Source organism: Saccopteryx leptura, chromosome 2 (genome assembly GCF_036850995.1).
Source record: "Saccopteryx leptura isolate mSacLep1 chromosome 2, mSacLep1_pri_phased_curated, whole genome shotgun sequence".
NCBI lineage: Eukaryota > Metazoa > Chordata > Mammalia > Chiroptera > Emballonuridae > Saccopteryx > Saccopteryx leptura.
Genome location: NC_089504.1, coordinates 274,591,719 through 274,619,701, shown reverse-complemented (window position 1 = coordinate 274,619,701; position 27,983 = coordinate 274,591,719). Strand labels below are relative to the sequence as shown.

Below are 27,983 nucleotides of genomic sequence, written 5' to 3'. Positions count from 1 at the left end.
CACCTGTCACGGTCAAGCAGGGGGATGCAGTGGCGAGGGGCGGGAGTGTGGGGGGATTCTGTAAATATGCCTCCTTCCCTGTGCCAACCAAATGCTGCCTTTCCCAGCTTTCAGAAGACCAGTTCTCTGGACTCAAGAGGGCTATAAAACAACAAAACAAACAGCGAGTTTGGCGGCAGGAGCCTGGGCAGGGAGCCAGACTCATTCCTAGGGCTGTGATGGGGAGTTCCGAGCTACCACCAGCCTCTTCCATGCAGAGAGGGGATGTCTGCCCCCAACCCCTGCTTCCCCAGCCCCAGCACTGCTGAGATACCCAGAGAGTTAGGGCATCAGATCAGTAGTCATAGGTCCTGGCAGAGCGATGAGATCTCCCAGAATTCGGTCTGCAGCCGGGCTGTTTACGGGACCCAGGGTTCACACTGAGATATGAGTGAATCATTCCACTTGGAGGAATGAGTGGCTATTATTTGGTGGGGCTGGCAGAGAGAAAGGCCTGTTTCTCAGTGTTCCATCCAACTTGGCCTTCAGTCTGCCAAGACAACTCCACCTCATGAGGAAGTCAAGTCACAGGTTGGGAACTTGTGTGTATGTCTTGGGAGGAAGTATAATCACCAATGTCAACATTGCCAATGTAGGGGCCATATAACCTTGGGCAAGGTACTTTCTCTCTCTGTGGCTCAGTTTTGTACCTCTGTGGAATGGGGCAGAGATTCAGGGGACAAAACCCACACTTAGTTGAAGTACTTGTGGAACATGGAAAGGACGTGGAAGGGTATCTTATAAATAATCAGTGTTATCACATAACCAAGCAATAATCCCAGGGCCTGGGAGAGTTAATTCTCCTGTGCTCTCAGTGGATTCTTTCCAGTACCTAAACTGCCACTACAAGAAACTTACAGTTTTACTGGCTTTGCTAAGCAAATTGTTGTTGAGATTACAAAGAGAAGAATAGGATTGGGACGTCAGAGCTTCCTGTGGGCCGCAGACCTTGGACTGGTATGTCCCTTAGGGAAAAGCAGAAAGAATTTTCCTCAAGAATTTCACAGGCATTTCTGCAGCTGGCTGTTAGCTAATGAGAAATAAGGGGGTGCCGCAAGAGGCCAGCCCACCCCCACCCCAGAACTTGAAAAAGGGTTGTCTCTGTGCATTAGTAGAAATGTCCAGGAGGCCTACAGACAGAGGGTTGATGGGGCAGAGGGGGGTGTATTTACCTGAGCCTTAGTACCTGTTACCCTGCCGCAGGCACGCCTACCTCTGATCCAGGTGAGGCCGAGCAACCCAGGCTACTCTAGGGGTGTCCAGCAACAGCATAGACGCCTCCCCCTTCTCCCACCCATTTCCAAGTATCACCCCGCGTTCTTCCCAGTGCTAACCGCAACAAACCCTCTTCCTCTTACCCAAAGCAGTTGTCTTGTTCCCTTGAGTCCTCTCTCCTCCCCCACCATCCCAACCCTCCCGCCTCCGCCTCCCACTCTGGCCTATCCAACACACAATAACTTCCTTCCTTGGCAAACCAGCCATGTCAACAGGTGTCACTCTTGGTGTCTGACCTAGTCTAATGGGTGTACACAGGTGTCTGAATAGGAGAAGGCACCCAATATATTTGAGAGAAATACAACGAGCACCTCACGTGTAAGAGATGTTGGATCTAGCTGTGGGGACGAGTGTCATAAATATATACAAAGGGGTCCCTGTCCTGCAGCATCTGTGAATCTCAGGAGAGTGGACACATTTGTAGCTGCTCCCGTGTCAGATGCTGTCAGAGCAAAACTATGTGCCAGGAGGGGACTGAGCAGGGCGCCACTCAAATGCTCCTGAGACAGAGTGGAGGCCATGTCACTGGCCCCTGAGCAGCAGGCGAGGTTTCCAGTGGGGACAGAGACTGGAGAGCCAGCACTTCCTGCTGCTGTGGACGGCCCCAGGGGCCAGAGGAGGCCAGACAAGGCAGCAGTTTTAGTAGCTGCAAATGAAGAGAAGGAGCCACAGTGACAGTTGCTCCAAAGAGGAAGGAGGGAGGGAGTCCTTCTTCTCACATTCGGGGGCTTCTGCCTTCTCATCTGGCCCCTTTCCTCCTACGCCCCAGGAGCTGAGCTTCCGTGGCCTCTGCGCCTCCTCCCGTCAACCTGGGAAGCTGAATTAAATGCATTTGCAGTTCCTATGGCCATGGCTCTTCCTGCTTCTGCCTTGGTGTCAGCTCCCAGCATCTCTTCCTTGGCCTCCCACAGCCTGCTCTCAGTCAGGAGGGGTGTCTTCGCAGTCAACCTGGCCCAGACGCCCTGCTGTCGCTCCCTGAGCTCCTGCCCTGGGCCTCCTGCCTTCGTCACCTTGGCGAAGCCTTTCCTTGTCTGTGCCAAGCACCTACTTCTCCGCCCTGAGGGGCTCTCCAGCACACTCTGAGGGCAAGCTTGAACCCAGCCATGATTTCAAAGCCCACACCCAGGGGCCTTGGCCTCCCTGCCTCCCTCCTGTGTCCTGCCACAGCCTGCCCTCCCTATCGCCCACTCCTACCAGAGGAGGCAAAGAAAGGCTGGTGCAGAATGGAAAGGGTCATGAGCTTAGTGCAGGAGCCCCTCTGCAGCTTCCCTGATCGGTGACCATCCGGCCTCTGCTTGAACATTTCCACTGATGGGGAGCTCACCCCCTCTTGAGTCAACTCTTTCCATTCAGGGACAGTTTGGTTACAAGAAACTTCTTCCTTGTTTTAAGTGGAAAGCAAATCTACTGTCACTCCGATACCCTTGGCTTTAGTCTGCCCTCTGGGGCCACACCAAATAAGTTTAATTCACCTTCTGCAGCTTAATGACTAAGAATGAAGGTTGTGAAACCCTATGATCAAAGTTCAAATCCTGGATCTGCCATTTACTTGGTAAGGTACCTTAGACACATTTTTTTTCTAATCTTTTTTGGCTTCTGTTTTCTTATCTGTAAAATGAAGATGATAACAGCTCCTACCTCGTGGAGTTACATACAGATTAAGTAAGTTAATAGACATAAACCTCTTAGACTAACACCTGACATATAATATGTGCTCAGTAAATTATAGTATCTGAAAAAAAAACTCCCTTGTGCCCTCCTTTACTCTTCTTACCTTGGCTTAATGTCCTTTTAACAATATTCTTCATAGAGCATGACTCCCACATCCTTCCAGTTCTTATTTATCTCACACTTGAGTTGGTTCTATAATGTTACTTCCAAGGTAGAGACAACACTTCTCAGGACCTGGAAACTGTCCTGTAGTGTGGTGAAGACTAGTTAACTCAGCTCACACAGTTGACTCATGTCCACCTGCTGGGTAGCGAAATCCCAAGATCCTTCTCACCAGCTTCTCTCAAGGCTTGGGTCCTCACGGCACTCTCCCTCTGCCTTACAGCCCACCGGGTCCTCCTCGCTGCCCTGTGCCCTCTAGACCCTCCTTGTATGTGCACTCTGCCTCTTCAACGAGGTACCCCCAGCTCATCCGTTGCTCCGTCTCAGTCTTTAAGCCAAGCCTGGTGCTCTTCCTCCCAGATAAAGCCTTCCAGGTTGATCACCTACTGCAGCTGGTTTCTCTGAACTGTTCCCTCTCTTGGTGAAGCTTCACCTGCTCTCTTGTCACCTGTGTGCACTGACCCTTGACCTGTGCAAGCATGACACATCTCACATCTTGGTTTTGAGGTCTTGTCCTTTTTGTTCCTATTCCTGCTGCATGCTTGTGGCTCAGAAGGCCGTGGTCTCATGGTCATGCACTTGTCATGAGTCTCTGCTTCCTCTAAACTTCCCCACTCAGGGGCATCCTATTCCTATGGGCACAATGGGTGAGGGCTGGATGGGGCTGACGGATGCCTGACCAGGCAGGGAAGAAGTGAGTAGTTCTGACACAGCCCGCTGCCCTCCCCTCTCGACACTCTTAGCTAGTTTATTTCTTTATTTCCCTTCCTGTGTTGAAAGAGCTATGGGGCCTGGACCATGGTAGGGTTTCCTGGGGACATTCCATAAATTCCTCACAGGCTATTTCTCTGGAGAGGGACAGGCGGGTAAGCGGGAGGCCAGCGGGAGCCGGGGTGTGAGTACCAAGTGCCTCCAAAGAGTGTGGGTGGAAAGGAAGGGCGAGTTGCACAGAGGAGAAGGAGGGGTATTATGAGCTCATAGAAACAGTAAAAGAAAGGCAAAGTGAAGAGTGAGAAGGAGCAGCCAACTTGCAGGTTGGAACAAGCTGTGGGCAGCCACATTCCCAGCCTTGCCCTTGAACTCGCTGACTTGTCTCCATAGTGACAGGTCCACCAGGGTTTGGAGAACCTTGCTCACAGGGATGTGTGGCTGAGAATCACGCCCCACACGGCCCCCTGGGTGTGCTGTGCTGGATGCACGGAGATGTGGGAAGGTCACACAGGGTCCCTGTGAGTCTGCCCAGGTCCGTCTTCCTTTATTCCGTCTTCATCTGTCCATTCAGCAAATACTAACTCCTTAACTCAGATCTAAGACCAAGAAGAGAGGAGGCACTAGTCCCTGGCTGAATTCTGTAGCAAGCCAAGACCCAAAGATTGCCCTCAGCATCCATTCCTGAGCTCTGTGGCTGCTTCTCTGAGTAGAAAGGGTATCAAATTGGGTGTCAGGGCAAGAACCAATTTGTCCTAATTTCTAGGCTTGGACAAGTCACTTTCTTCTCTGGGCCTCAGTTTCCCTTCTGAATAATTAGAAGATTGGGCTATATGATCTTTAATTATCTTTAGGGAATGGTTCTATTTTTCAAAATATCTTGGGATCCCATGTGTGACCACACAGTGAAAAAATTAGGTAGAAAGAAGGAAATAAATATGAATAAAGCATGACCTCTGCTTTTAATAAAACTTTCAAGAGAATAAAAGAGACAGAGTTATATGAATGATGTAGGACATCTGTGGCTATTGCTGGCCCCTGGAAAGCTTTTGTGCAGTTTAGCTAAAGGTGGTCTCCACGAGCAGACAGATTAGTTCAAAGAGCCCCTCTGGGTGAATGTTTATACCCTAGGGTACATGGCTTGACAAGGAGAGCTGAGGCTAGATCTCAGACCCCACAGGCCCCTTGGCCCAATGTCCCCATGCAAGGAACAGTCTATTTAACTGAACAGGTAAGCCTGCTTGGCAGGGAGGTAGCCAGCCTCAGTCCAGGTTGAACCCTGTCCAGGTGGAATATGTCACTTTTATATCTTAGTGGATGCTCGTAAGGCAGCTCCTTTACCCCCACTTTGGGAAAGTGAATTAAGGGACCACACTTGTCCTCTCTTCCACGCACCTAAAAGCCAAGCGGGGGTCCACAGCCCCCAGCAGAGTAGAGGGTACAGGGAAGGAAAGGTAGAAACCTCTCCACAGAGTGAATAAAAGGCTTACAGGGCATTAGTCCCTTGAGAACCGAAGAGTGTTGGAGGGTCAGCCCCTCCACAGACACCTGGACCAGTTTTTATCACCTCCCCTGGCTGCGGCTCAGAACACAGGTCACAGAAGTTCTTTCTCAGGCCCCCTCTCTGCCACCCCATTTGGCACCCCAAACCCAAATGACACTGCTCCTAGGCTCAGAGTGGATTAGGAGGAAAGAGCTACGGGGTGATGTCCATGTGAAGGGTGAGATGTGGTGAGGTCTTGCACGCGCCCTGATCCCCAGGTGCAGGGGCTGGGGAAGGAGGCAGGAGGGTAAGCTGGGGAAAAGGAGATTAGCTGGGGCCGGAAAGAATGTGGCCGCTGTAATCCCACACAATGAACCAGACTGTGCTCGATCTCCATGCCCTAAGCCCTAGACAAGCAAGTACAAGCTGCTGGCTTCTGCCCGCAGCACGAGAGGCCACCCGCATTGCCAGCTCAGACAGCCCATGCCCTCCAGCTGGCAGAGGTGCCCAGGGCAGGCCTGGGGTAAGATGTCTGCTTCCTCCTGGAAGGAGGAGTGGGGAAGACTCTGCAATTGCAGGAAGACGGAAGATGGAAGAATGGCCTCTTACGCAGGCACCTTATGCGCTCAGAGACTTGTCACTTGCCCCTGTCCTTAAAGTGGTGACCCATCACCTGCTTTTACAGGCCGCTTGGGACTCAATGAAGACTTACTTTTGACCAATACAGTCAGTCAACTCTCTAGGCCGTGGGGAGGAATTTGTGATGCTGGGGATTTATAATCCAGAGAATCAAAAATATCAAATCAGTATTTGACTTGGAGATAAAGAGTGACGTATTTTTCTCCCTTCGGCAGATGCACCTTCCTGATTCCTTGACGTGTGGGCAATAGTGAAATACGTTTGCATTCATTCTCTAGACACCCATTGACTAACGGCTGGGGAAAACAGCTAGAAGATAAGCCTCAAAATTAACCCCTACCTACTCCATTATCCATCCATTTCCACCAAGAAAATTAGAGTTGCCCGTAGTTAAATCTCCACTAACAGCCACCTTCCAGAAGGGGCTCCCAGCTGAGGAGCTGAAGGGCAGGTTGGGGGCTCTCAGACTCTTACCTTTTTCAACTTGCCACTCTTAGTCCCCACGAAAACCACGCTGTAGCCATTGTAAACGTAGGAGGCCACCGATGTCATGCGGTCCCGGCTGGTGGTGTACAGGGTCAGGCCCTCCACGGGAGTGGAGCCTCCAAGGGGCTGGTTGATGTCTAATCCACAGAAGTTGTCATCAATGGGGACCGGCTGGAGGAAAGGGGAGAAAATTGGAGTGAGTAGCAGCAGAGTCATGGCAGTCAGTCTATAGCTCACCCCCAATAGCCAGGTCTAGGAACCAGGCCTCTGAGAAGTATAGACAGAATAATATACATAGTAAGGACCCTGCGGTCCTTACACGGGCCGCAAACATCATCTCACCCACTGACCCACGAATCCTGCAGAGCAGCTTGCGTAACCCGAGAGGAACCAGCAGCCTTCCTGCCTCACCCACAGTCACCCATTCAACTTTCTGTCAAGAGGTCCAGGGGTAATTTGTAAAGCTGATTGCTTAAACTCATTTTCTGGTCATCTTAATGTCCCCATGGACCATGCCGTTTTGTGGAGATCTTTCTATTTAGACAGTAGGGATATTTGGTCTAGAGGCAACATCCCAGAATCTCTCCCAGCCTGGAGAGGATTTCTTGTTTATTTCTTGGGCTCTAATTCCTCCCTTTGGGCATAAAAACTTTTAAGCCAACTACTCACTACATTCTTTACTGGGGATAGATTGAAAAGGGTCATTCTATTTAAAGAACATTTTATGAACTTGACTCCAATGGCAAGAGAAGTGAAGGCAAAGATAAATGAATGGGACTACATCAGAATAAAAAGTTTTTGCTCAGCAAGAGAAACTGATATCAAAATAAACAGACAGCCAACTAAATGGGAAATGATATTTTCAAACAACAGCTCAGATAAGGGCCTAATTTCCAAAATTTACAAAGAACTCATAAAACTCAACAACAAACAAACAAACAATCCAATAAAAAAATGGGAAGAAGACATGAATAGACACTTCTCCCAAGAAGAGATACAAATGGCCAACAGATATATGAAAAAATGCTCAGCTTCATTAGTTATTAGGGAAATGCAAATCAAAACTACAATGAGATACCACCTCACCCCTGTTAGATTAGCTATGATCAACAAGACGGGTAATAGCAAATGTTGGAGAGGCTGTGGAGAAAAAGGAACCCTCATTCACTGTTGGTGGGACTGTAAAGTAGTACAACCATTATGGAGGAAAGTATGGTGGTTCCTCAAAAAACTGCAAATAGAACTACCTTATGACCCAGCAATCCCTCTACTGGGTATATACCCCAAAACCTCAGAAACATTGATACGTGAAGACACATGTAGCCCCATGTTCATTGCAGCACTGTTCACAGTGGCCAAGACATGGAAACAACCAAAAAGCCCTTCAATAGAAGACTGGATAAAGAAGATGTGGCACATATACACTATGGAATACTACTCAGCCATAAGAAACGATGACATCAGATCATTTACAGCAAAATGGTGGGATCTTGATAACATTATAAGGAGTGAAATAAGTAAATCAGAAAAAAACAAGAACTACATGATTCCATACATTGGTGGAACATAAAAATGAGACTAAGAGACATGGACAAGAGTGTGGTGGTTACCAGGGGTGGGGGGAGGGGGGACAGGGGGAGGGTTGGGGGGAGGGGGAGGGGCACAGAGAACTAGATGGAGGGTGGCGAAAGACAATCTGACTTTGGGCGAGGGGTATGCAACATAGTTTAATGACAAGATAACCTGGACATGTTTTCTTTGAATATATGTACCCTGATTTATTAATGTCATCCCATTACCATTAATAAAAATTTATTTAAAAAAAAAAAAAAAAAAAAAAAAAAAAAGAAAAGGGTCATTCTAATATTAAACAGAAAATTATACTTTTAAAAAGTTGCTTAATTCATAAACCTCAGAGTTTTCATTTGCCAAACTACCCGCCCACCTTTCTGAGAGAATTATTGAGGGGCAGATGAAATAATGCATTTCCACTACTGTACGGTACAAATCTTCAGCCACGTTTGGGTGATGTCCTTCCTATGACCGGACTTCTGAAGGGAGTGATGGCGTGCTTCTGAAAGAGTGTCTTTCAGTAGAGACTAGGGAACTTCTGAAAGAAGATCACCTTAAGCATATGAAAAAAAATAGCTGGACAGAAAGGAGGAAGATTTGAGCTCTAGCCTCTACTCTACAGCTAAGTACCTGTAAGTATACACTTGGACAGGAACATCCTTTACGGGGGGATGTTAAAGAGGGATGTTAAGTTGATCATTTCTAAGATCTCATTCAGTTAAATAAATTTTAAAAAGACTGTGCTTCCTGAAGACTGGGCTGCCAAGGGGCTTGTGTTTTCTGCACAGTGCTTATCCTGGGGCTGGGCTTGGTGGGTCCCCTAAAATGCCCCAGCTGAGCGTACAACTGGGATCCTGTGGGCAAAGGGTGCGGACTCTGGGCCAGAAAGATCCCCGAGCCGTGCGGCAGCTGGTTCGTCCGGGGCTGGACAGGCATCACAGAGGAGGAAGGAAATGACTGTTGTAGCAGAGAGACAGCATCAGGGAGAAACCTGCACCCCGTTCCCTTCAACCCCCTCCTCTGTCCCTTCCCAGGAAATAGCTAGCTGATGTATCATTCGTCAACAGGCTCAATTTCTGGGAATAACTGGTTCGTCAGCTAGGGCACGTGATTATTAAACCAGGGTCTTCCCTTCCAGTCCCTTCTGAGGTCCACAAGAACAGAAACTTGTATCGTGTGATTTCTTGGTGTTTTGTAGAGAGCTGATACTCCTGATCCTGGTAGGAATGGTGGTGCTGCGCTTGTGTGTGTGTATGTATGTGTGTGTGTTCTTTAGAAAAGAGAACTAGTTTTTGAGTTAAGGATGACCTTGAATTATGCAAACTTTGGTAAGATGGAGCCACCACAACCTTCGCAGGGAGGAAGAGAAGGAGGGGTATGCTGGAGCCAGATGACTGTACATCTCTGCATTCAGTGAGAACATTTTGGTAATGTGTACAATCAGCTACAGTGGGAGCATTTATGCCAAGGGAATGAGCAAATGCTGATAGTCAGACTCCTGTCACCACCACCAGCACCACCACCATAGCCTGCATAAAGCTAGCTGTTTCACCGGAGCCAATGTGGAAAGTTCTTGTTCCCTAGGAAGGAAGGAAGGCAGAAGTGCAGCTCCCATTTTTTTACATTTTCTGCTTGTCTTTCTTATCCCTACACCGTAGGCAGGAGGTGCCCTGGAAGGCTCAGAAGCTTTAGGTTGTAGCCCGTCTCTAGCACTATTTAGGTGCATGGCCGTGATGTATCTATACCTTCTCTAAGCCTCAGTTTTCTCATCTGTGAAGTAAAAGAGTTGGATCAAGTAATCAAGTTTCTTTTCAACTCTGAAAGTGTTTGATTTCATGGTTTCAGTTTAATTCCCACTTTCCCCTGGGGCTGATCAGGCTGCAGAGTCTGGACACAAGCATAGCCCAAACCAGCTTCTGAGAAATGATGACAGAAGCGAAAAGTTGCTGGTGGTTGTGGGTTTCCTTGCATCCCTCCTGACCGCAGGGAAAGAATCTGGACTCTCCAGACCATACGGAAAATGGTTTGTTCTGAGCCTAAGCCCCTGAGACTGGCTGACATTTTTCTCTCTCCTCTAAATGGTGAGCTACTCCCAAACACCTGAGGCCTGAGGTCTCTTTACTTTTGCTCAAATGGTGAGATTTTGGAGTATGGCTTTCTTAAAGCAGCATGGTTAGGCAGAAATAACTTGGACTTGAGGTGGGCAGTTACGTAGACATGAGCAGAGCAAGGACGATGAGCCAGGCACAGAAGGTCACCAGGACAAAAAGCCCTGGGTGCCTAGCAATGGGCAAGACTGGAAAAACATGGGCCTTGCCCGCCAGGGTAACCTTTCTTCCTTTAGCATACCGGTCATGCAGTTTAGACCCCCGGACCTTTCATATTGCTGGTCATATGGTTAGGACCCTCCTTTGATCTTTAACAAGAAGACTGGGAGCTCAATGCCCTTAAGCATTGAGCTCCCAGTACAATGAGGTTCTGACCCACATCAAATACATCTAGGGCTCAGTTGTGTTTCAGCTCCAGGTCCAGAAAAGCAGCAAAAGCAGACGAGTGATGCCATGGCTGACACCAAGACCAGCTGCATTGACTAATGACCCTACTCTGGTGCTGACCCATCAGTAGAGACCATCATCTCGAAAGGACACACCTGGAAAGCTGATGAGTATTCTTTTGGAATGCTTCCCTGAGACCTCCAGATAATCCCCTCAGGACCGAGGACACAGTGTGGCTCTGTCTAGGGAACAAGCCTGCGCCCCCAGGCACATAGGCTTTGCCTCTCCCTTTCTCCTAAGCTCCAAGGGCCCTTCTTTTGCCTCTGTGACTTGTTCCCTAAGCCCATTTAGTCTATAGCTTACTTCTTCTACCTCTGTGACTTTCTAAATAAACTTTCTCTTATAGTTTGAGTCTTATTTCTAAATTCTTTCTTAGCCCAAACTTAAGTACTGAGGTTGCTGAATCAAGTTTTCCCTTCTAATACCTGGTGCCATTTTCATTCTCGCCACCAACAGATTCAGAAGTCATATGGGCTGACTGAATTCAAATCCTTGCTATATTGTTTATAGTTGTGTGGATTTAAGCTATGTAGTCTTTGTGAGCCTTTGTTTTTCCATCTGTCAAATGGGGATGATAATCCTTGTTTCATAGAGTCATATTGAGATCAAGTGAGATAACATTTAAATTGCCCAGAACAGTCTTTAATGCATAGCTGCTGTTCAACGATGAGGGTCCTTTTCCTTCTCCCTTTAATGAGAGCTCAAAGCCTTCATCTGAAAGTTCCAGGTTTGTCCAGAAATCATGTTAAAATTAAGCCCTGGGTCCACAGATTCTCTAACCAATCTTTTATCCCCTCTAAGGCCACCAAGTGCTTCTGGATCCTCAGGTCTGGGGCTTGGATGATAAGGGTCCCCTCCATTGCAGCCTCCCTCTCACTATAAAGGCTGCACCAGAGATACTGAGGGGATGAAGGCGGGGAATGTGGTGAGGGGCTGTTTTCCCTGAGGTCCTGGTCCCACCTGCTGTCACCTCTCTCCCAGAGCCTTTGCTGCCTTTGGTCATTAGCCCGGGCTTGTCTCTCTGCAACCCACTGGAGCCAGAGAAGGGTGTCGGCTTCCTCTCCTCTCTGGCTCAGAAGCAGGCAGGAATCAGCAGTTTCCTCCTGACAAGTACTGCTCTGGGCAATGAGAACCAGGCAGGACTGCAAGGGGGTTAACCCTTTCATTTCTTCTCCATTTCTCCTGACTGGTTAGGGCCATAGGTTATAGAATTTTGGTGCCATAAAACTTTGGAAATTATCCAGTTCCACCTCCTCTTTTTTACAAAAGTGAAATAACAGCAAATAGCTGGTTATTATTATGATTATTATTAATAATTATAGCTGCAATTTCTTGAATGCTTAATATTATGTGTCAGGCATTTTTCTAAGCATTTTACCTACATTTTCTATTTGACTTTCATAATAACCATAAAGGAAGGTACTATTAGCTCTGTTTTAAAGATGAAAAAATGACAGCTCAGACCAGGTAAAACTTATCCAAAATCACATAATTTTAAATGGTAGAACTGATTTTTAAATACAAATCTATTGGACTTCAAAGCCTATAGTCTTAACCAATATTCTATCATACCAAGTAGAAGACAGTGCACTCAGAGCATAGAAGAGGCAGTGTTTTTGGTCCCAATAGCAGGCACTTCCAATACCGTTCCCATCATCTCAGATTTTTTCCCCAGGCTGCCGATCTGGAGTCCACAGCACTCTGCCCAGAAATCTATCTGAACACTTGTCACGTGGCTTAACAGTTAACTAATAATGGTAAACCTAACAGGCCAGGCATGTTGCAAATCTAGTCATATATTATCTCGCCAGGTCATCCCACGGGGTAGGCATTATGATTCCCATTTCATAGATGATAATGTAGAAATAAAGATGTTAAGTTACTTTTGAAGTCAGGAAGCAGCACCAATGAAATTTAAACTGTGGTCTTTGTCTCTGAGCCCAAATGGTATCACATTGCCAGATATTTCTCCCTCTTTCTCTCTCTGCCCCCACTAGATGACGAGATATGTGAGTAGTGATCATGTCTTTTTATGTTTGCAGTGCTGGGCACATGGAAGATCTTCAATACTCTCTTTGTAAATGAATAGAAAGATAAGTAACAGATGGGAGAGATGGATGAATAGATGGATGAAGGGATGGGTAGGCAGATGGATGATGGATGAGTGGGTCGTGGTGACCACTTAGATGGCAGCCACTTGACCCTCTGACAGGACAGCTGGTTTTCTTGTGTCTGCTGCCCTCTGGTCTGGATCTTGAGCTCCCTTTCTTCTCTTTTTTTCTCTTCACCCAGACACCTGATTATGTTTCCCTAGTTTGCAATCTACCAGTCAGGCTGAACTCCCTTCCCTCCCCTCCGGCTTCCATAGCCTGACTTGGCTTCCCAGTGGCCTACAAGGCCCTGCATGGACACCATCTGATCCCTGTAATCTCTGACTGGCCTTATCTCTTCCCACTCTTTCTCCCACATGCTCCAATCCAGCTGCAGGGGCCTCCTTGCTGCTCCTCACATGCTCCAGGCATGGCCTGAATTCTTTGCACTTCCTGCTGCCTCTTTCTGCAATGTGTCCCCCAGATCCCCACATGGCTCTCTGCCTTGCCTTGACTTGCCTTCCTCAGTCTTCGCCACTTTCTCAATGAGTCAACCCTTTCAGGTATTGCCTCTTCCCTGTCTTGGCTTTTCTTTCTATACAACAATCCTCACCACTTGACAGGCTACATATGTGATGTATTTATTTGGCTTGTCTCACTAATCAAAGCTCCATGATGGTAGGGGGCTTTGCTCTGCAGTCACCACCAATGCCGACAGTGCCTGGTGGGGTGTACGCACTCGATATATGTACAGTCAACCCTTTTACGACACAAGTGTGAATGGTGTGGGTCCACCGATGTGCAGTTTTTTTTTTCAATAAATTCTGTAAATGCATTTTATCTTTCTTATGATTTTCTTAATAACATTTCTCTAGTTTCCTTTAAGAATACAGTATGTAATATTTATAACATACAAAATATGTGTTAATTGACTTTTTATGTCTAGGTAAGGCTTCCAGTCAACAGTAGGCTAGTAATTAAGTTTTGGGGGAATCAAAAGTTATAAGGGGATTTCTGTCCACACCGGGGGTTAGCACCTGCCCCTCACTGTTCAAGGTTCGACTGTATTAGGAAAGACTCAGTGGATCAATAAGCATGCCCTGAGCGTCTGGTAGACGTCTGACTCTGTGTTATTGGTTACCACCTGGTAATGTGAACCTGAAACCTCTCTCACTTCAGGCCCTTGGCAGTCCTAGAGCAGGGTGTGACTAGGGCACAGGACGGACAGTCGAAGCCCGACCTCCAGATGAGGAGCAGAGCGAGGTGACGCCCCCTTACCGCCTTGGTGCACTGGACGTCCTTCCCCAGCAGCCAGTTGAGCTCCAGGTTGCCCTCGCCCTGGTAGCAGGACTGCAGGCGCTCCTTAATCTGTAAGTTGATGGCTCGAATGGGGAAGGCACAGAGGGCAGAGTCATCGGGGGGGTGGTGGTATTGTTTCTGCCCTTTGGAGAAGATGGCGAAGAGCACGTCATCCCGGCTGCTGATATTGAAGGCCTGGGCCAGGGAGTCCCCGGGCTTGGCGAGGTAAGCAGCCTGCAGGAGGCGGTATTCCACCCCAGCCCGAGTGCAACCAAATGGCAAGGACACATAGGAATGGAACTTGGGGTCGTCCTTGCAGAGCCTCACGATGCGCGAGGTGTAGAAGAGGTCTCCAGCCGAGTTGATGGCCACGCCCTCGGGGGTCTCAGGCTGAACAGTGAGGAAGTAGACAAAGCCCCCGCTGGCGAAGCCATAGATATAGAAGATATCAAAGTGGGAGACCAGGGCCAGGGTGTCGGAGGGGATCTTGATGAGGGAGGACACAAAATCACTGTGTAGCTCATAGTCGAGCATGGCAGAGGACTCAGGGTCGCGGGGCAGCTTCCTGCTGGACAGAGTGGGGAAGTAATCCTGCTTCCCATCCACGGCAGTGCCGATGAAGAGCTTGCCGTCCTGCCCCTCGGAGCGCACGATCACCCCGTACATCGTCCCCGTCTTATTCACGCTGGACAGGTAGTGCTCCTTCTTGTGGGATGGCTCCACCAGGATGAAGAGGTCGTCCAGCCTCAGCAGCTTGCACACGCCCTGGTAGAGGCTCCCGCAGGCCAGCAGGCGGTTCTCAGGGTAGTCAATGATGAGCAGCTTGTTGACATTGTTGGTGAGCGTGAGCACCTCGCTGCAGGGCTGCACGATGAGGGGCGGGTAACAGGACTTGTTGTCCTCCTCGGGCCCAGTCTTGTGAGCCACCTGGATGGTCAGGTTGCCTGTCAGCTTATAGACCCGGTTGATGGCCCCCACATACACTGCCCCCGTCCCTCGGTGGACAGTCAAGTGGTTGAAGGTCCAGTCTCGGTTCTCAGAGTGAAAGGTGCTGAACTGAGGCATGCCGGCTGCTGGAGGGGCCAGCAGCACCCAGACCACTGAGAGCAAGACCACGGGCCAGCTGTCAATCTCTGTGGCCCGTGGCCAGGGCCTCCTCTGTTCCATGCTGAGCGGGGCAAGGATGAGGAGACAGATCCTCCGAGCGCTCGTCTACGCCACCTTCCCGGGCTGGGCCTCACATGGTTCTGGAAAACACAAGGCAGGGAGGTCAGACGGAAAATCGGTCCTGAGAGGAGTGAATCGAATTGCTTGACCCAGAGCCCCAGCCCTGGCTAGCTCTGTGCGTCTCTTCCTTCTGCGTCTCAGTTTTTTCTATTTTTAACATATTTTCTCTCTCTCGGGGTTGTTCAGGGAATCCTATTATCTATTTTGGTCTGCAGCCTTTACGCTGTAAAAATCCTTTCTTTTACTTTACAAAGCATCTCTATTTCTGTTCTTTTAAGACATCGTTTTTATCTCTCAGAGAGGTTAAAAGAACTGCTTAAGTTCACCTGGCCGGTCGCTCCCTGGTTGGGACCAGAGCCAGTCTTCCCTACCCAGGTGTCACGTCTGTCCTTTCCCAGTCACATGAGAAATCTCCCGCTTTTTAAACGCTTGTCAGGAAGGCCCTCTCCTGGGCTCTCCTGGCTAACTACCCCCAGAGTCTGAGAGCGCAAATAAGATTCCTCGTGTTTCAGGCTTCCAGACCCTCAGACAGCAGCGTTTCCTCCCATCCCCACTCTGTCCTCCTGACGTCCCCACACTCTGCCCTCCTGACGTCCCCATGCTCTGTCCTCCTCCCGTCCCCACGCTCTGTCCTCCTGACGTCCCCACACTCTGTCCTCCTGACGTCCCCATGCTCTGTCCTCCTGATGTCTCCATGCTCTGTCCTCCTCGGGGAGCGACCTCTCCTGAATAACAGGGCCTCTCGCTGCCCCTCAGCCTCATCCTCTCCAGAAAGAAGAATCCCTGATGTTCGCTGTTATAAGTTGTTAGAAAAGTGAGACAGGTTGTGGCCAGGAGGCCTGGGACTGTCAGGTGTGCCATTCAGAAGTCTGGATGGCTCCAGGGGGATGGGCAGGCACCCTCCACTCTCTCCTCTGGGACAGGACACCGGTCACTGCCTCTCAGTGAATGGCCTGCCAGGTCCTGGGGACACTGCTTACATGTCTGCTTCTCTGCAGACGGGGCCGGCTTCCTCGCTGAGGGGGACTGGCCATCTGAGTCCAGCCTCAGCCAATTGCACAAGAGTTCTGGGTTTGGAAGATGTGTGGAGGGGCAAAAGGAGGAAAGTGGAGGTCGCTCTCATCCCAGCTACTGCTGGCACCTCGTGACTATTTAAGGGTCCACGCAGTCAGCCCCGGGCCTCAGCCTGCCCCGCCGGCCCAGTCTCCTGTCTGACTCCTTTGCTCCTTCCCCTCTCTCTGGAACCCCAGGCCTCAAAGCTTTTCTGTTTTCCAAGGAAGCAGCCCACAGGAGCCAAGTGGGGCTCTGCAGAGAAGCTTCTGGAGACGCCTGGGCCGGGGGTGGGGGAGGAGAGCCTGTGCCCTCGCTCTGGGCGCGCCGCTCCTGAGCAGGGACCGTCGCTCCTGAGCAGGGACCGTGGCGGCAGCAGGTAACAACGGCAGGGGGAGGCGGCGAGCTGTCTCTCAGAGAAAGCTTTTCTCCCGCTGGACAATTGGCCCAGCACCCTCAGACAAGTCCAGACAACTCTGGGCAGCGAGGCGACAGAAGTGGACACACCCCGGCCAAGGACGGAGAGCTGGCTCCAGGGCAGCTTAGCAGGGTCCCGTCTCCTTCCAGCCACGCCCCCCCCCCCAGCCCCTTCCCTGTCTGGCAACGGCTGGCATAGAATCAGAACAGACGCCACCCTGGGAATATGCACTGATTTGTGCTCTGTCTTTAGAAACTCTCCTTGGGCCTCCACTTCAACTCTGGGTCCAGGGGTGGACAGTCATCGTGGTGCCAGAGACGGCCCCACCTGACTGCTCTCCTCCAACCAGGCTCCACCGGGCGTCCGGGGTGACTCATGAGGCCAGGCTTCCTTGGAAAGAGGAAAGCAACAGCAGCATGAGGCCCCGGCTGACCTCAGGGACTCCAGCACAGCCCTTCCGGCCCCACTCCTGCACCCACCGGCAAAGTCTCCAACGGACAGAGCTTTCGGTTTGAAAACCAGAGGTTATTTTTAGCCGGGGCTAAAATTTTCATGTCCTGGGGCCGGTAGCAGGACGTGAATTCCTCAAGAGGAGCTGCAGAAAGGAAATAACAGAGCCCTCACATTCCCCAGCCGGACAGGGAACTACAAGAGGCCACTTGGCGGGACCCGTCTCAGATGGTGGAGGGCAGCGTGCTCCACCAGGAGCCATGAGGAGAAATAAAATCATCACCACGTTACACTATGGTTTTGCCTTTTAGAAAGTGCTTTCTGAGACCCTCTGGCACTGCGTTTGTGGACAGCACACTCCTGCCTTTTTCACAACATACATGCACATATATGTTTAGCCCGTGGCTATAGAAGAAAGTCCTGGCAGCAGAGATAACATCAAAGGACACAGTGTAAGGTTACGATCAACCATCTCACCTCCCTACCCAACATCCCCCTGAGACACAGGTGGAATAGTGAGTATCTTTGTTGTTAGGCAAGGCTGGGGAACAAATTTGGGACCATGGGCAAGTCAAGTCTCATCTGTCTTTCTGGCAGAATGGGGATAATTGCAGCACCGACCTCTCTGGTTGTCATGAGAGGAAAGGAGATAATGTGGAGAAGCCTCTTCGCCTGGGGGCTGGCACGCAGTGGATGCTCAGCTCCTGCTAGTTGTTATTATTTTCACTGAAGCCTCCCCAGGAGACTGCACTTCAGGAATCCTGCCAGAGCTCCTGAAGTCCCTTTCTGCTCATTTCTTCCTTTCCATGGAAATGAGCACTGTAGGTGCACCTTTGATCCCTAGCTCTCCCTGATCTGGTAAACGGGTTCAATCTGGGCACCATGTGTCAAAAGAAAGAGAATAGCTCTGAGGTGACCGTCTCAATTGTGCTACTGCACGAGTCCCAGTACAGTCTCCATGCCAACTGCAGGGAAGCTGGCAGAGGCACAGGATTCTGAGAGTTGAACTATGAATGGGAAGATTGGCCTGGTGGCTAGAAGGCATAAAGTCATAGGGCAGGAGGAAGAGTTGGGGGGGATCCGGGAGTCTTTGGTTCAAATCCTGCCCATCAGCCATGAGTCATATGGCTTTAGACCAGCCTAGCATCTCCTTGAGCCTATTTCTTGATTTTAAAATAACAGGTGTTTGAATTCGCCAGTTTGAAAGATTTCTTCTTCAGATGAAATAAGACCTTGAGGTCTGCTTCCTTCAGCTTCTAGAGTCGGGGGCTGACAGAGCCGCTCAGGTCCTCTCCTCCTAGCTGACAAAGCTGTTTAGGTCGGGAACTCTCAACCGACCGCTACAGCTGGACTGTTTTCCTCTTATTCTTCAATCAGCATCCACTTTGAGATGGAATGCTCTTGGTGACCAGCCAAGCATATTTGTTCCACGGGGTTCAAGGGTGGCCCATCTGGGAGCAGCAGGTGCTGGCGAACTACAGTCAAGAGGCAGCATGGTCTCCTGCAGTGCCGGGGTGGCAGGGAAGGCTCACGCTCTATCTTAGGAGTGTGGTTTTCATAAGGACAACTGACTTCAACAGTAAGTTGAGAGCCTTGGTCTTTCCCTGCCAGTGCTGATGTAACCAGGTAGCTGTTCCAGGGCGGGGCCCAACTGCCAAGGATCAAGTCTCCTCTCCGAGTGCAGAGATAAGGGGACGAGCACCCACCTCTGCACCTCCGATGAGAAGTCAGTAGGGCAATGGTTAAATGCATTAACTCTGATCGTAGAGGCTTGGATAGCTGTGTGAACTCGGTCACATCCTTAGCCATTTTGTGATACTATCTCACTCTCTACATAAAATGGGATTGGTACTAGCATCTGCCTCATAGGGTTATTATGGAGAAGTCAGTTATTATAAATAAAGAACTTAGAACAATGCCTGGCCCGTTTTAAGTGTTTACCATATATAAGTCTTTATTAGTAGTAATGTATTTGTTAATATTTCCGCCCCTTCACTTCTATCTATCCCATTATCTGTCTTAGAATAAACTGTCCATCTTCAACTTGGTAGAAGCCAGTGAACATATGCCGGTGGCTTTGCACACCTTTCGTTTTCTCCTAACTCTGATTTTCTGTTAATATCAGCCTCAACAGTGTTGCACTTAACGGGGTCTCCTTTTTTTCTGTCACTTGTCCTCTCCATCTAGTTTGTAAAGTTACTTTGTCGCATGCATTCTCAAGGGCCAAAGCTTGCCTAGTCTCTGTTCTTCTGCCAGCTTCCTTCTCCCTCACCCCAAGTCTCAAACTAGGACACGTGGCTCTGGGCCGCCTGTCCTATCAGCGGAGCCTCCCAGGACATCTTACTCCGAGCCCTCCCTGATGATGCCAAGCGGAGGCCACGCTTGCCTCTTTGGGAAGCCAGGATCACTAAATATTTTACTTGGAGGGGCTGATGGCACCATCTCCCTGATCAGGATTCAGGAGGCAGGTGTTGCTGACAGCCCGCGGAGGCCCATGATCAGCTGCTGCGGGCGTCAGCGGCCAAGCAGGGAGGAAACGACAATCGGGCATTTCCAGTTCAGCTCAGTGTGGGATTGATTCCCTCCATGCTGCCGGCCACCTCTGTGGCCTTTTTCAGGAGATCCGGGCACACATGCTTTCCCCTGGCCTCTCTGATTGCAAAAGGAGCTGATCGGAAGAGGAGTGAAGAGTTGGGATATGATTTTGCCAAATTGCATCAAAGTTCATGATAGTAGAGCTCACACCCATCTGTAGCTCCCTTATCCGCCATTCTCTCTATTCTGTCATCGCCATCACCACCTTCATGAATGACCACCACCATCACCAGCACCAGCTTGGTAGGACACTTTGTAACAATGACAGCAACAGGTACTTATTATTAGGACTGTACCTATGAAGTGGTTTGCACAGCCAGGATCCCGAGGAGCCGGATGGTGACAGAGAAAAAGTAAGCACGGCAAGGAGGGCTGTGAAATCAAGGAAGGGTTGAGCAGCTGCACGAGAAACTCACCCCACCTGCGGCAGAGGGAAGTCCATCCTCTGCCCACCGCTCTCCTTTCCAATTCATAGCGCCTTCAAAGACCCATTCAGGGCCAGTGCTCAGGGAGATTATAATATTACTCCAATGCGCGACTTCGTTTTAGATGTAGAAACCAAAACGTATGGAAAATAAAATTATCCAAGGTCGCCCCAAATGAGTCAGGGACAGGCTGCGATCAGAACTCTGTAACAAGTCTAGTGCTTCCTTTGTTAGAGGTGAAAGGGTCCTGGAAGTCAGTTATATTTGGCCTGGAGGCTGCCCCCTTTGGGGAAAAGGGGGTGCCTTACATGGTGGAGGCTCCCTCACGGGAAGAAGTGAGCCTCCCTCTGGGGCCTGGACAGGGAGGCAGTGCGTGGGGCTGACCTAAGGAGGTGCATACGGAATGGAGGAGCAGCGGGTGGGAAAGAGATGCTCTCGGGATGGCTCCCTCTGTGTTGGGGAGAAAGAAAGGCCTTCTGTGATGTACTCTAGGCCCAGGCAGGCCCAGGCGGTCACCACACAGAGGAATGAAACCTACGTTGTGACTTGAGGGCTATAGTGTCCTGTGCCACATTCCTCTGGATCATAACCTCACAGACACATCGGATGGAGTCTAAGCACAGGAAGCCCCTTCTCCCCAAAGAGTTAGAACTGTAGCCGAAGGGACTCAAGTTAGACATGAAGAGGGACATCCTAGCTGGAGAGGACCCCTAGGGCATACTGCCAAAAAGATTATGGAATTTTCTGACAGTGAATTTTCCCGACAGCTGTCTAGAAATAAGTTTACCCAGAGGCAGGGGATCGGTCCCAGTGATTTCAGAGGGCTTCCTTTGCTTTAAGATGTCTGTGAAGATGAAATGTCTAGAGACTGAGATTATGGGGCCCCCGCTTGTCCCCTGTGGGCAGAGTGACCCTGAAGGACCCGACATAATGTCATTTGCGTGGTTGGACATGCAAACATTCCAGGCGTCACTGTCTAACACAGACCTCAGAGGTAGTCCAGGCACGTTGGTAGCACAAGGTGAGCGAGAGGGCGCACGCAAGGGCCCCAGGGAATGCCGGCAGCTGAAAGGCCTCAATTAGAGTGAAAGGAGTTATCTGGTATTTAAATAATTATTAGATTGAAGGAATAATCATGGGTTTGAGTTGATTTTTTTCCCCACTGTCACCCTGATGGCGTCTATAATATTATTATTCAAATGCCCAAGATTCTCACTGAGAAGAGACCCTGAGAGAGCGGAGGGAGTGAGGGAGAGGGGTGGTGTGCAAGGAGTGGGGGGGGAGACTCATTTAATCTCCATGTGACAGGGCTGCAGGAGGTACGATTAGTCTTTTTCTTATTTCAGCTGTCACTCATGCACAGACACCGAAGATTGTTATTAGCGTATTTTATGCACACGATTTAAAGGGAAAGGGGGGTGGGGTGGGGAGAGGGAGAATTTCCTACAGAAAATAATGGGACCAAAGGAACAATTTAGATGTCAGTGCTATACCAGCTGCGTTTGCTTCATTAATCGAATGTCATTTTTTCCCCAGACTCTGTGCCGTTACATGAAGCTAAGTGGCTATACCTCGCCCCGGAGCGAGGCAGAAGGAAGGTGAGGAGAGACAGACGGAGAAAACGGGCCTCTGCCTACATGCCTTCTTGACATCCTTCACTGGGAAGGTGAACCAGACGATATGGTGGCCTCCTAGCATGTGTAAACACAACTTCTGGTGACAATTTTTATCCAGTCACCTTCTCTCACCATGAGAAGAGAGATCTCCTGCTTGTCTTTATATGCACTTCCTTGTACAGGTGGATAATCCAGATCCGATCTCCAATAACTAAGGAGTAAGAGCGAAAAGCAGTCCAGGGAGGCCCTACCAAGTCCTGCTCAGCAGCGAGGGAGGAGCCCACACTCCAGGTGGCGAGGCAATGAAGGCTGTGTAACTGGAGCTGTGTGTGGCTCTCTGCTCTGGCCAGAGGCCCTTGAACTCACATGAGCCCATGACAGCGATGGGCTCTGCCTCTCCGATGGCATGGTGGGCAGACGAGGGGTAACAGGGTGAAGAGCAGGCTCTGGGTGCTTGTAAAGAAGCAGGGTGGCAAGTATTGTAGGTTGAATTGTGTCCCTTCAAATTCATCTGTGGAAGTCCTAACCCCTGGTACCTTGGAACGTGACTGTATTTGGAGATAGGGTCTTTTAAGAGGAAATCAAGTTAAAATGAGGTCAGTAGGGTGGGCTGTTCTCCAAATGACTGTTGTCCTCATCAAAAAGGAAATTTGGACTCAGAGACAGATAGCCACAGAGGGAAGGAGACATGAAGAGACACAGGAAGATGGCCATCGACAAGCCAAGGACAGGTATGGGGCGGTCCCTCCTTCCCAGCCCTCAGGAGAAGCCAACCCAGCTGATATCTTGACTTCTAGCCTCCAGAACGTGAGACAATAAATTTCTGTTATCTAAACCACCCATCTGTGGTACTTTGTCACAGCAGTCCTAACAGACTAACAGAGCAGGGAGGAGTGACGTACTCTAGCATCTTGGCTGAGGGATGGTTCTTTTGGAGAAAAAGAGTAGTGTGCGCATGCGTGTCTAAGCATGCACGCTCATGCCGAGGAGGTGGGTATGAGCCACCACGGGGCCAAGACGCCTAGAGAGGCAGGTGTCCTAACATCTCTGTGGGGACTGAGGTGGCAGAGCAGGCTTCCTCTTTCACCCACTGGATACCGCCGCTCAGGGAACCCATTTGCTTTGCATCTCGCGGTTTCATCCCCGTGGATTAGGACTGGGCTTTCCCTACAGAGCGGTTCTAGCCTTTTTGCCTCTCCCGCCCTGTTCTTCTGCTCCTGCCTGGAAGAGTCAGTGTGTCTTCCCAGACCCCAAGTACCTTTGGAATATTTTGTGACTCCCAGGGTGTGATGTCCCTCCAATTCTACCCCTGCTTTCTGCTTCTGCCTGTCCAGGACCATGGTCATTTCCTGCCGGGGAGGGTTTTTTGTTAACTTACCCTCCAGGCCTCCCAGTGGGCCCAAACAGAGCGCTGGAAACTGCACCGGCTCTCACGGGGCCTTAGCAAAACATCCAGTGTTTGTTCTTTCCTCTCACCGGCTATAAAAGTTTGGAGTTGTCTCCCTGAATTATGAAGGGTTCCAAAGACACGCACTCATTTGAGGGGTGGTGCAGGGGAGGGGGCACTGGCCAGGCTGGCTTTGCTAAGTCAAACAAGATTCATTACCCTGGGGCCAGGAGCGGGGAGATGCACGCCTGACCCTGCAGACCTGCCCCTTATGTCACGGGCCTGTCAGAAATCTCCCAGAATTCCCTTTATTATCTAAAGGTCGCCACCCGGGCAGCGCTGAGAGAGCCCAGGGTATAAACTAAACTACAAGAGCAATCAATTTCAAGCAGCTGCCCCCCCACCTTGTCCCCTCCCCCCTCCGTGGGCTCTGCTATCTTCAACCCCCCCGCGGGCGACGGCCAGAGAGGAGGGCCGCCTTGCCACGGCTACCTCACCCCTGGGACGGAAAGAATTTCTGTGGGTGAGCAGGGTTCAGAGGCTAGGAGCAGCAGAACCTGGGAGCAAGCCTGCTCTGGGCACTATGCAGGGCTCCGAAAGGTCACCCCACTTCCCCCCGACTCTGAGACGGACCCTGCTTCAACCATCCTAGGAGGAGAGTTGCTGTCTGGTAGGCATTATGGGGTCAAAGAACAGGTAAAAGAATTCTCAGGCTCCTTCTAAAATCAGAAAAAGAATAGAAGTCGGGTATATGGCTTTGCTAAGTTGAGTTCAAATTCTTACCCTAAAAGCCATGAGAAGCATAGTAACAACGTCTCCCATGTGTTTCTGGAACAGAAATAACAAATAAGGAGAAACGGCTATTATGTCTGCTGCATGGCGCACTGTGCTAGATTCTTTGCGTTATGCAAGAAAAATGTTGTGATTATCTTGCAAGATGGGTAGCATTCTCCCCATTTCACAGATAGGAAAACGGAATCTCGGGAAGGTAGACAACAGGACTAGTATCATTCCACCGGGTCACAGAACTTGCTGGTGCCCGTGCTATCCCCAGTACTCCACGCTGCCTGGGTAGTCAGCATTTATTTTCAACTAAACCTTGAATGAAGTAAGACTTGGCAAGTACTTTATTTTAAAGGCCAAAACTTGAGGCTCCCAGTTTGGTAATGGAGCAGGGCTGGGGGTGTGGGCGGAGTGGGTGGCGTTATGTGGTACGAGGTGGAATCCAGGGGGGCTTCGAGGCAAGAGGGTTGCAAGGTGGCAGTCACCTTCCAGAGAAATTCTGAATGACCTTCCCGGGGAGCCTGGAGATGCAGCGCCTGCTTCGTCACCCGTCCCCCCTGTCCGCGCAGAGCCCAGCCGTCCGCGGCAGGAAAGGCAGGAGAGCAGGCCACAGGGTAGGAAGTGCCCAACGGAATGGTTAAATAAATTACAGTCACTCCACATAATGGCATATTATGCTGCCATTAACCACTGTAATGTTTTCAAAGAATAATGACACAGCTCCCATTCACAGCAGTGGGAGGGGAAGGGAGGAAAATAAGGGGGGGGGGAGAAAACATTCAAACAGAACGCCAGGCATTCGCCTCGGTTCTCAGGCGGTGGACTGGCTCTGCTCCCCACCTACTCTCCCCAGAAGCTCTCCCTGTCCTTTTCCTCTTGAAGGAAAATTTTTCTGACCCCTGGGAGTCCTCAGGTGAGAGCGTTTCCTGTTACAGACCCTCCACCCTTCCTACTTCCAGCAGCTCCCGTGGTGGGTCCCGAAAGCGGTCTGGGGGCCAGGAGCACAACTCATCTTGTTGCTTCATCCTCTTGTCAGGGAGGGTGGCCGCTAGGGCCAGAGCAAGGTGCGCTTTTTAACACTTTGCATTTCTGGAAGTTGAAGTTCCCCAAAGTTTAGCAAGTCTGTGTCGCCTCCCTGAAGACGGTGCATGTAAGACCGTCACAGGGATGATCGGCCGAGAGTGACCCTGGTGAAAGCCACTGGCAGCAGTGGAATCCTGCCAGGTGTGCCTGGTACTGCTGCATTTCTCGTGCCTCAGACTCCTGGTCTCCCTTTGGCAGGCGCATGGCCAGAGTGCTATCCACCCATAGAAACACTTCCTGTTGCCCCGATAGACTCAAGCTTGGACTGCTAAGCACCCAAGATCTATCCTGCCCAACATGGCTCTTCTGTCTTTCTCCAGCCTCCCTTCCTGTCTCTCGCAGAGTGACTCCACTCTCGACACACTGCTCTGCTTGCTACATTCCCAGAACACCTTGCAGTTTCACCTCTGTGGTTCTCTCTCCCTGCAACACCTATCTCCACTTTCTGCTTTGCCTATTCAAACCCCATCCATCCTTCAAAGCCTGCTGAAGACTCTAGGACCCTCCTGCCCCCAATCACCCATTTCTCCTCCAAAGTCCATTAGAAACTGCTGTTTTTACCACATACTGAATGGTCGTGTTGGCTCCCATATGTTATGTGACTATGTCCTATCTCCCCATTGAACTGGACGCTCCTAGAAGGCAGGAACAATACCTGTGCTCTTTAGCATCCAGTGCCGGGCTAGCCCGATGCCTTTCACTCAGTCTGTGCTTGGTACGAACCCTGGGGAGCAGAGGAGAACGGAGACGTGGATACTCACTGCCTTTTCTTAACTGCTAGCATGACCTAAGACATGGTTTGAACTACCACACTCAGCTCAGTGATTTGTCATACCTGATCTTTTGCCAGCAGTGAAGAAGGGAGTGAAGCGTTAGGGAAGGATCCTGCCTCTTGTTTTTCTTGACCCCACTGGGTGGAGATCAACGCCATTGGCTAGGACGAGGTGGGGAGAAGGATGGAGAAGAATGGGAAGATAACAGCTCTGCCTCTGAAGAATTCCCAGTGCAGACAGGACTTTTACAGGAAAAGTCTTGCCAAGAGAGCTCCAAAGCCACAGATCACATAATATCACAGATCACAAAAAAGTATAGAATAATAAATGGTCCATCGTCAACATGGAGTGATCGAGAGCAGAGAGGGGTGGGGTGAGAGTCCCCAGCATGTTTTCGGAACAGGGCTGGTCTATCAGGTCAGACTCACCGCGGAGCATGTAGTGAGGCAGCGGGTGCCCAGAAAAGACTCGGGGTTTCAGAGACACACCTGGGTTCAAGTCTTGCTGTTTCACTTTCTAGTTTGATGACCTTGAACACGTTATTTAACCTTTCAAAGGCTCAGTTTCCTCAGCCCTAAAAGGATACCTCACAGGGTTGTGGTAAGAATCAATGAGCTAATGGATGTGAAAGTGTTTTTTGTAAACCCTGCGGTTCTGAATAAACACCAATTACTCGCGTTTCTGTTTTTGGAGAAACACTGTACAAGGGCGTCATCCCCTTGGCAGGAGCAGCTGCCTTGTCTGAGGGTGACAAAGGCTGAGGGTTCTGTCTCAGCCAGGTAAGAGGTGACTCTTGTCCTGAGGAATGTGGTGGCCAAGCTCCCAGCTCCTAGGAGATACTGAGAAGGACCTGACTGTTGCTGGTTCCTAGCAGCCACTCTCCCCAGTCCCTTCAGCTCCACACTGTCCAGACTACCCCCAACAACTCTCATGGCCTGGAGGGTGATCTAAGGGCCATTTCTGCTGCTCTTGGTGACTTATCCAGGAGCCCTTGGCAATAAAGGGAGGAAAGGAGAGAAAAGGAAAACCTTCCCCCAGGAGGAGGAGGAGGAGGAGGAGGAGGAGGAGGAGGAGGAGGAGGAGGAGGAGGAGAAGGAGGAAGAGGAGAAAGAGGAGGAGGAGGGGGAGGAGGAGGAGGAGGAGGAGGAGGAGGAGGGGGGGGAGGAGGAGGAGGAGGAGATGCTGAGAGTGTCGCGGGCTGGAGCTCCCATCCTTGGCTCCAGGGAGCATGTCAGTGAGTCTCCTCCCTATCTTCCCCACCTCTCCTTCTCCCCCGTGCTTACTGGACCTACAGCCCAGTCTTCGAATAAAAAGCTCTAACTTTTTTTTTTTTTTTTTTTTTTTTTATGAGGAAGCTTCTCAAGCAGGCTGCATCCCCACCCAGTACCTTCCCACCTTCAGTTTCTATTATTTTCTCTCTTTGTCTGAAACTTGGAGATCTTGCAGAAAAGATTCTGAGCTGTCAGGCAGGCTCTCTTCAGTAGCAGGCGAGCTCACAGTCACATCTCCAGCAGGGGAGTGCGGTGGGCTGGGCAAAAGGGACGCGTGGAGACTACAGAGGTCGGTCCATGTAAGGGACTTGTCTGTGCAAGATGCAAGCACTCGGCTGGGGGACCCTAAACACCCGGAGTGGCATCAGCCCCTGGGTGAGTGTGCAGAGGTCCTTGAGGCCCCATTAACTCTGGATGCCTAGGACCCCAGCCGAGGACCCCAGCCGCACTGCTGGGGAGTGGGGAGCAGTCACCTGAGGCTGACACAGGAGAGGAATGTGTTGGAGGGAAAGCAGAGGAAGGCAGACAGGCAGCCGGCACGGGAACCTGGGGCAGAGAGATGAAAAGAGCTCCCTGAGTGAGCATCTGGCCCCATGACGAATGGGGTGTGAGAGAGGAGTCTGGAGAAGGGTAAACAGCCAGGAGGGACGTGGGTTGCAGGGGGGCTGAGGAGAAGGAATGCTGAGGTCAAAGAGCAAAGCAAAGGCTCCCGGAATGATGGAATCAAGATCCAGCACGTAGCGTGTCAAATGGGACGGGTGCTCATGTGCACACAACAGGGGCCGGCCCCCGCCCCCGCCCCCGCCAAGGTGTGAGCAAATCCGCTTTCCTCCCAGACCCCTTCCATGCCCTCTGCAAAAATTTTCCTCTAGTGGTTTGTCCCGAGGCACCAAGGGGCCCCACTGTAATATAAACTAGCGTTTGTA

At 50.4% G+C, this 27,983-nt stretch overlaps 1 protein-coding gene across 1 annotated transcript in view; it reads right to left on the bottom strand.

Moving 5' to 3' along the window:
* The window catches only part of PLXNA2 (plexin A2), a 211,250-nt gene that overhangs the window by 170,962 nt on the left and 12,305 nt on the right, over window positions 1-27,983 (bottom strand). Inside the window, exons 2-3 of the mRNA XM_066361837.1 lie at window positions 13,959-15,226; window positions 6,452-6,634 (exon numbers count right to left, since the gene is read on the bottom strand). Of these exons, the coding sequence (XP_066217934.1) occupies window positions 6,452-6,634; window positions 13,959-15,146 (1,371 nt within the window). The 5' untranslated portion in view covers window positions 15,147-15,226. The remainder of the gene's footprint in view (window positions 1-6,451; window positions 6,635-13,958; window positions 15,227-27,983) is intronic.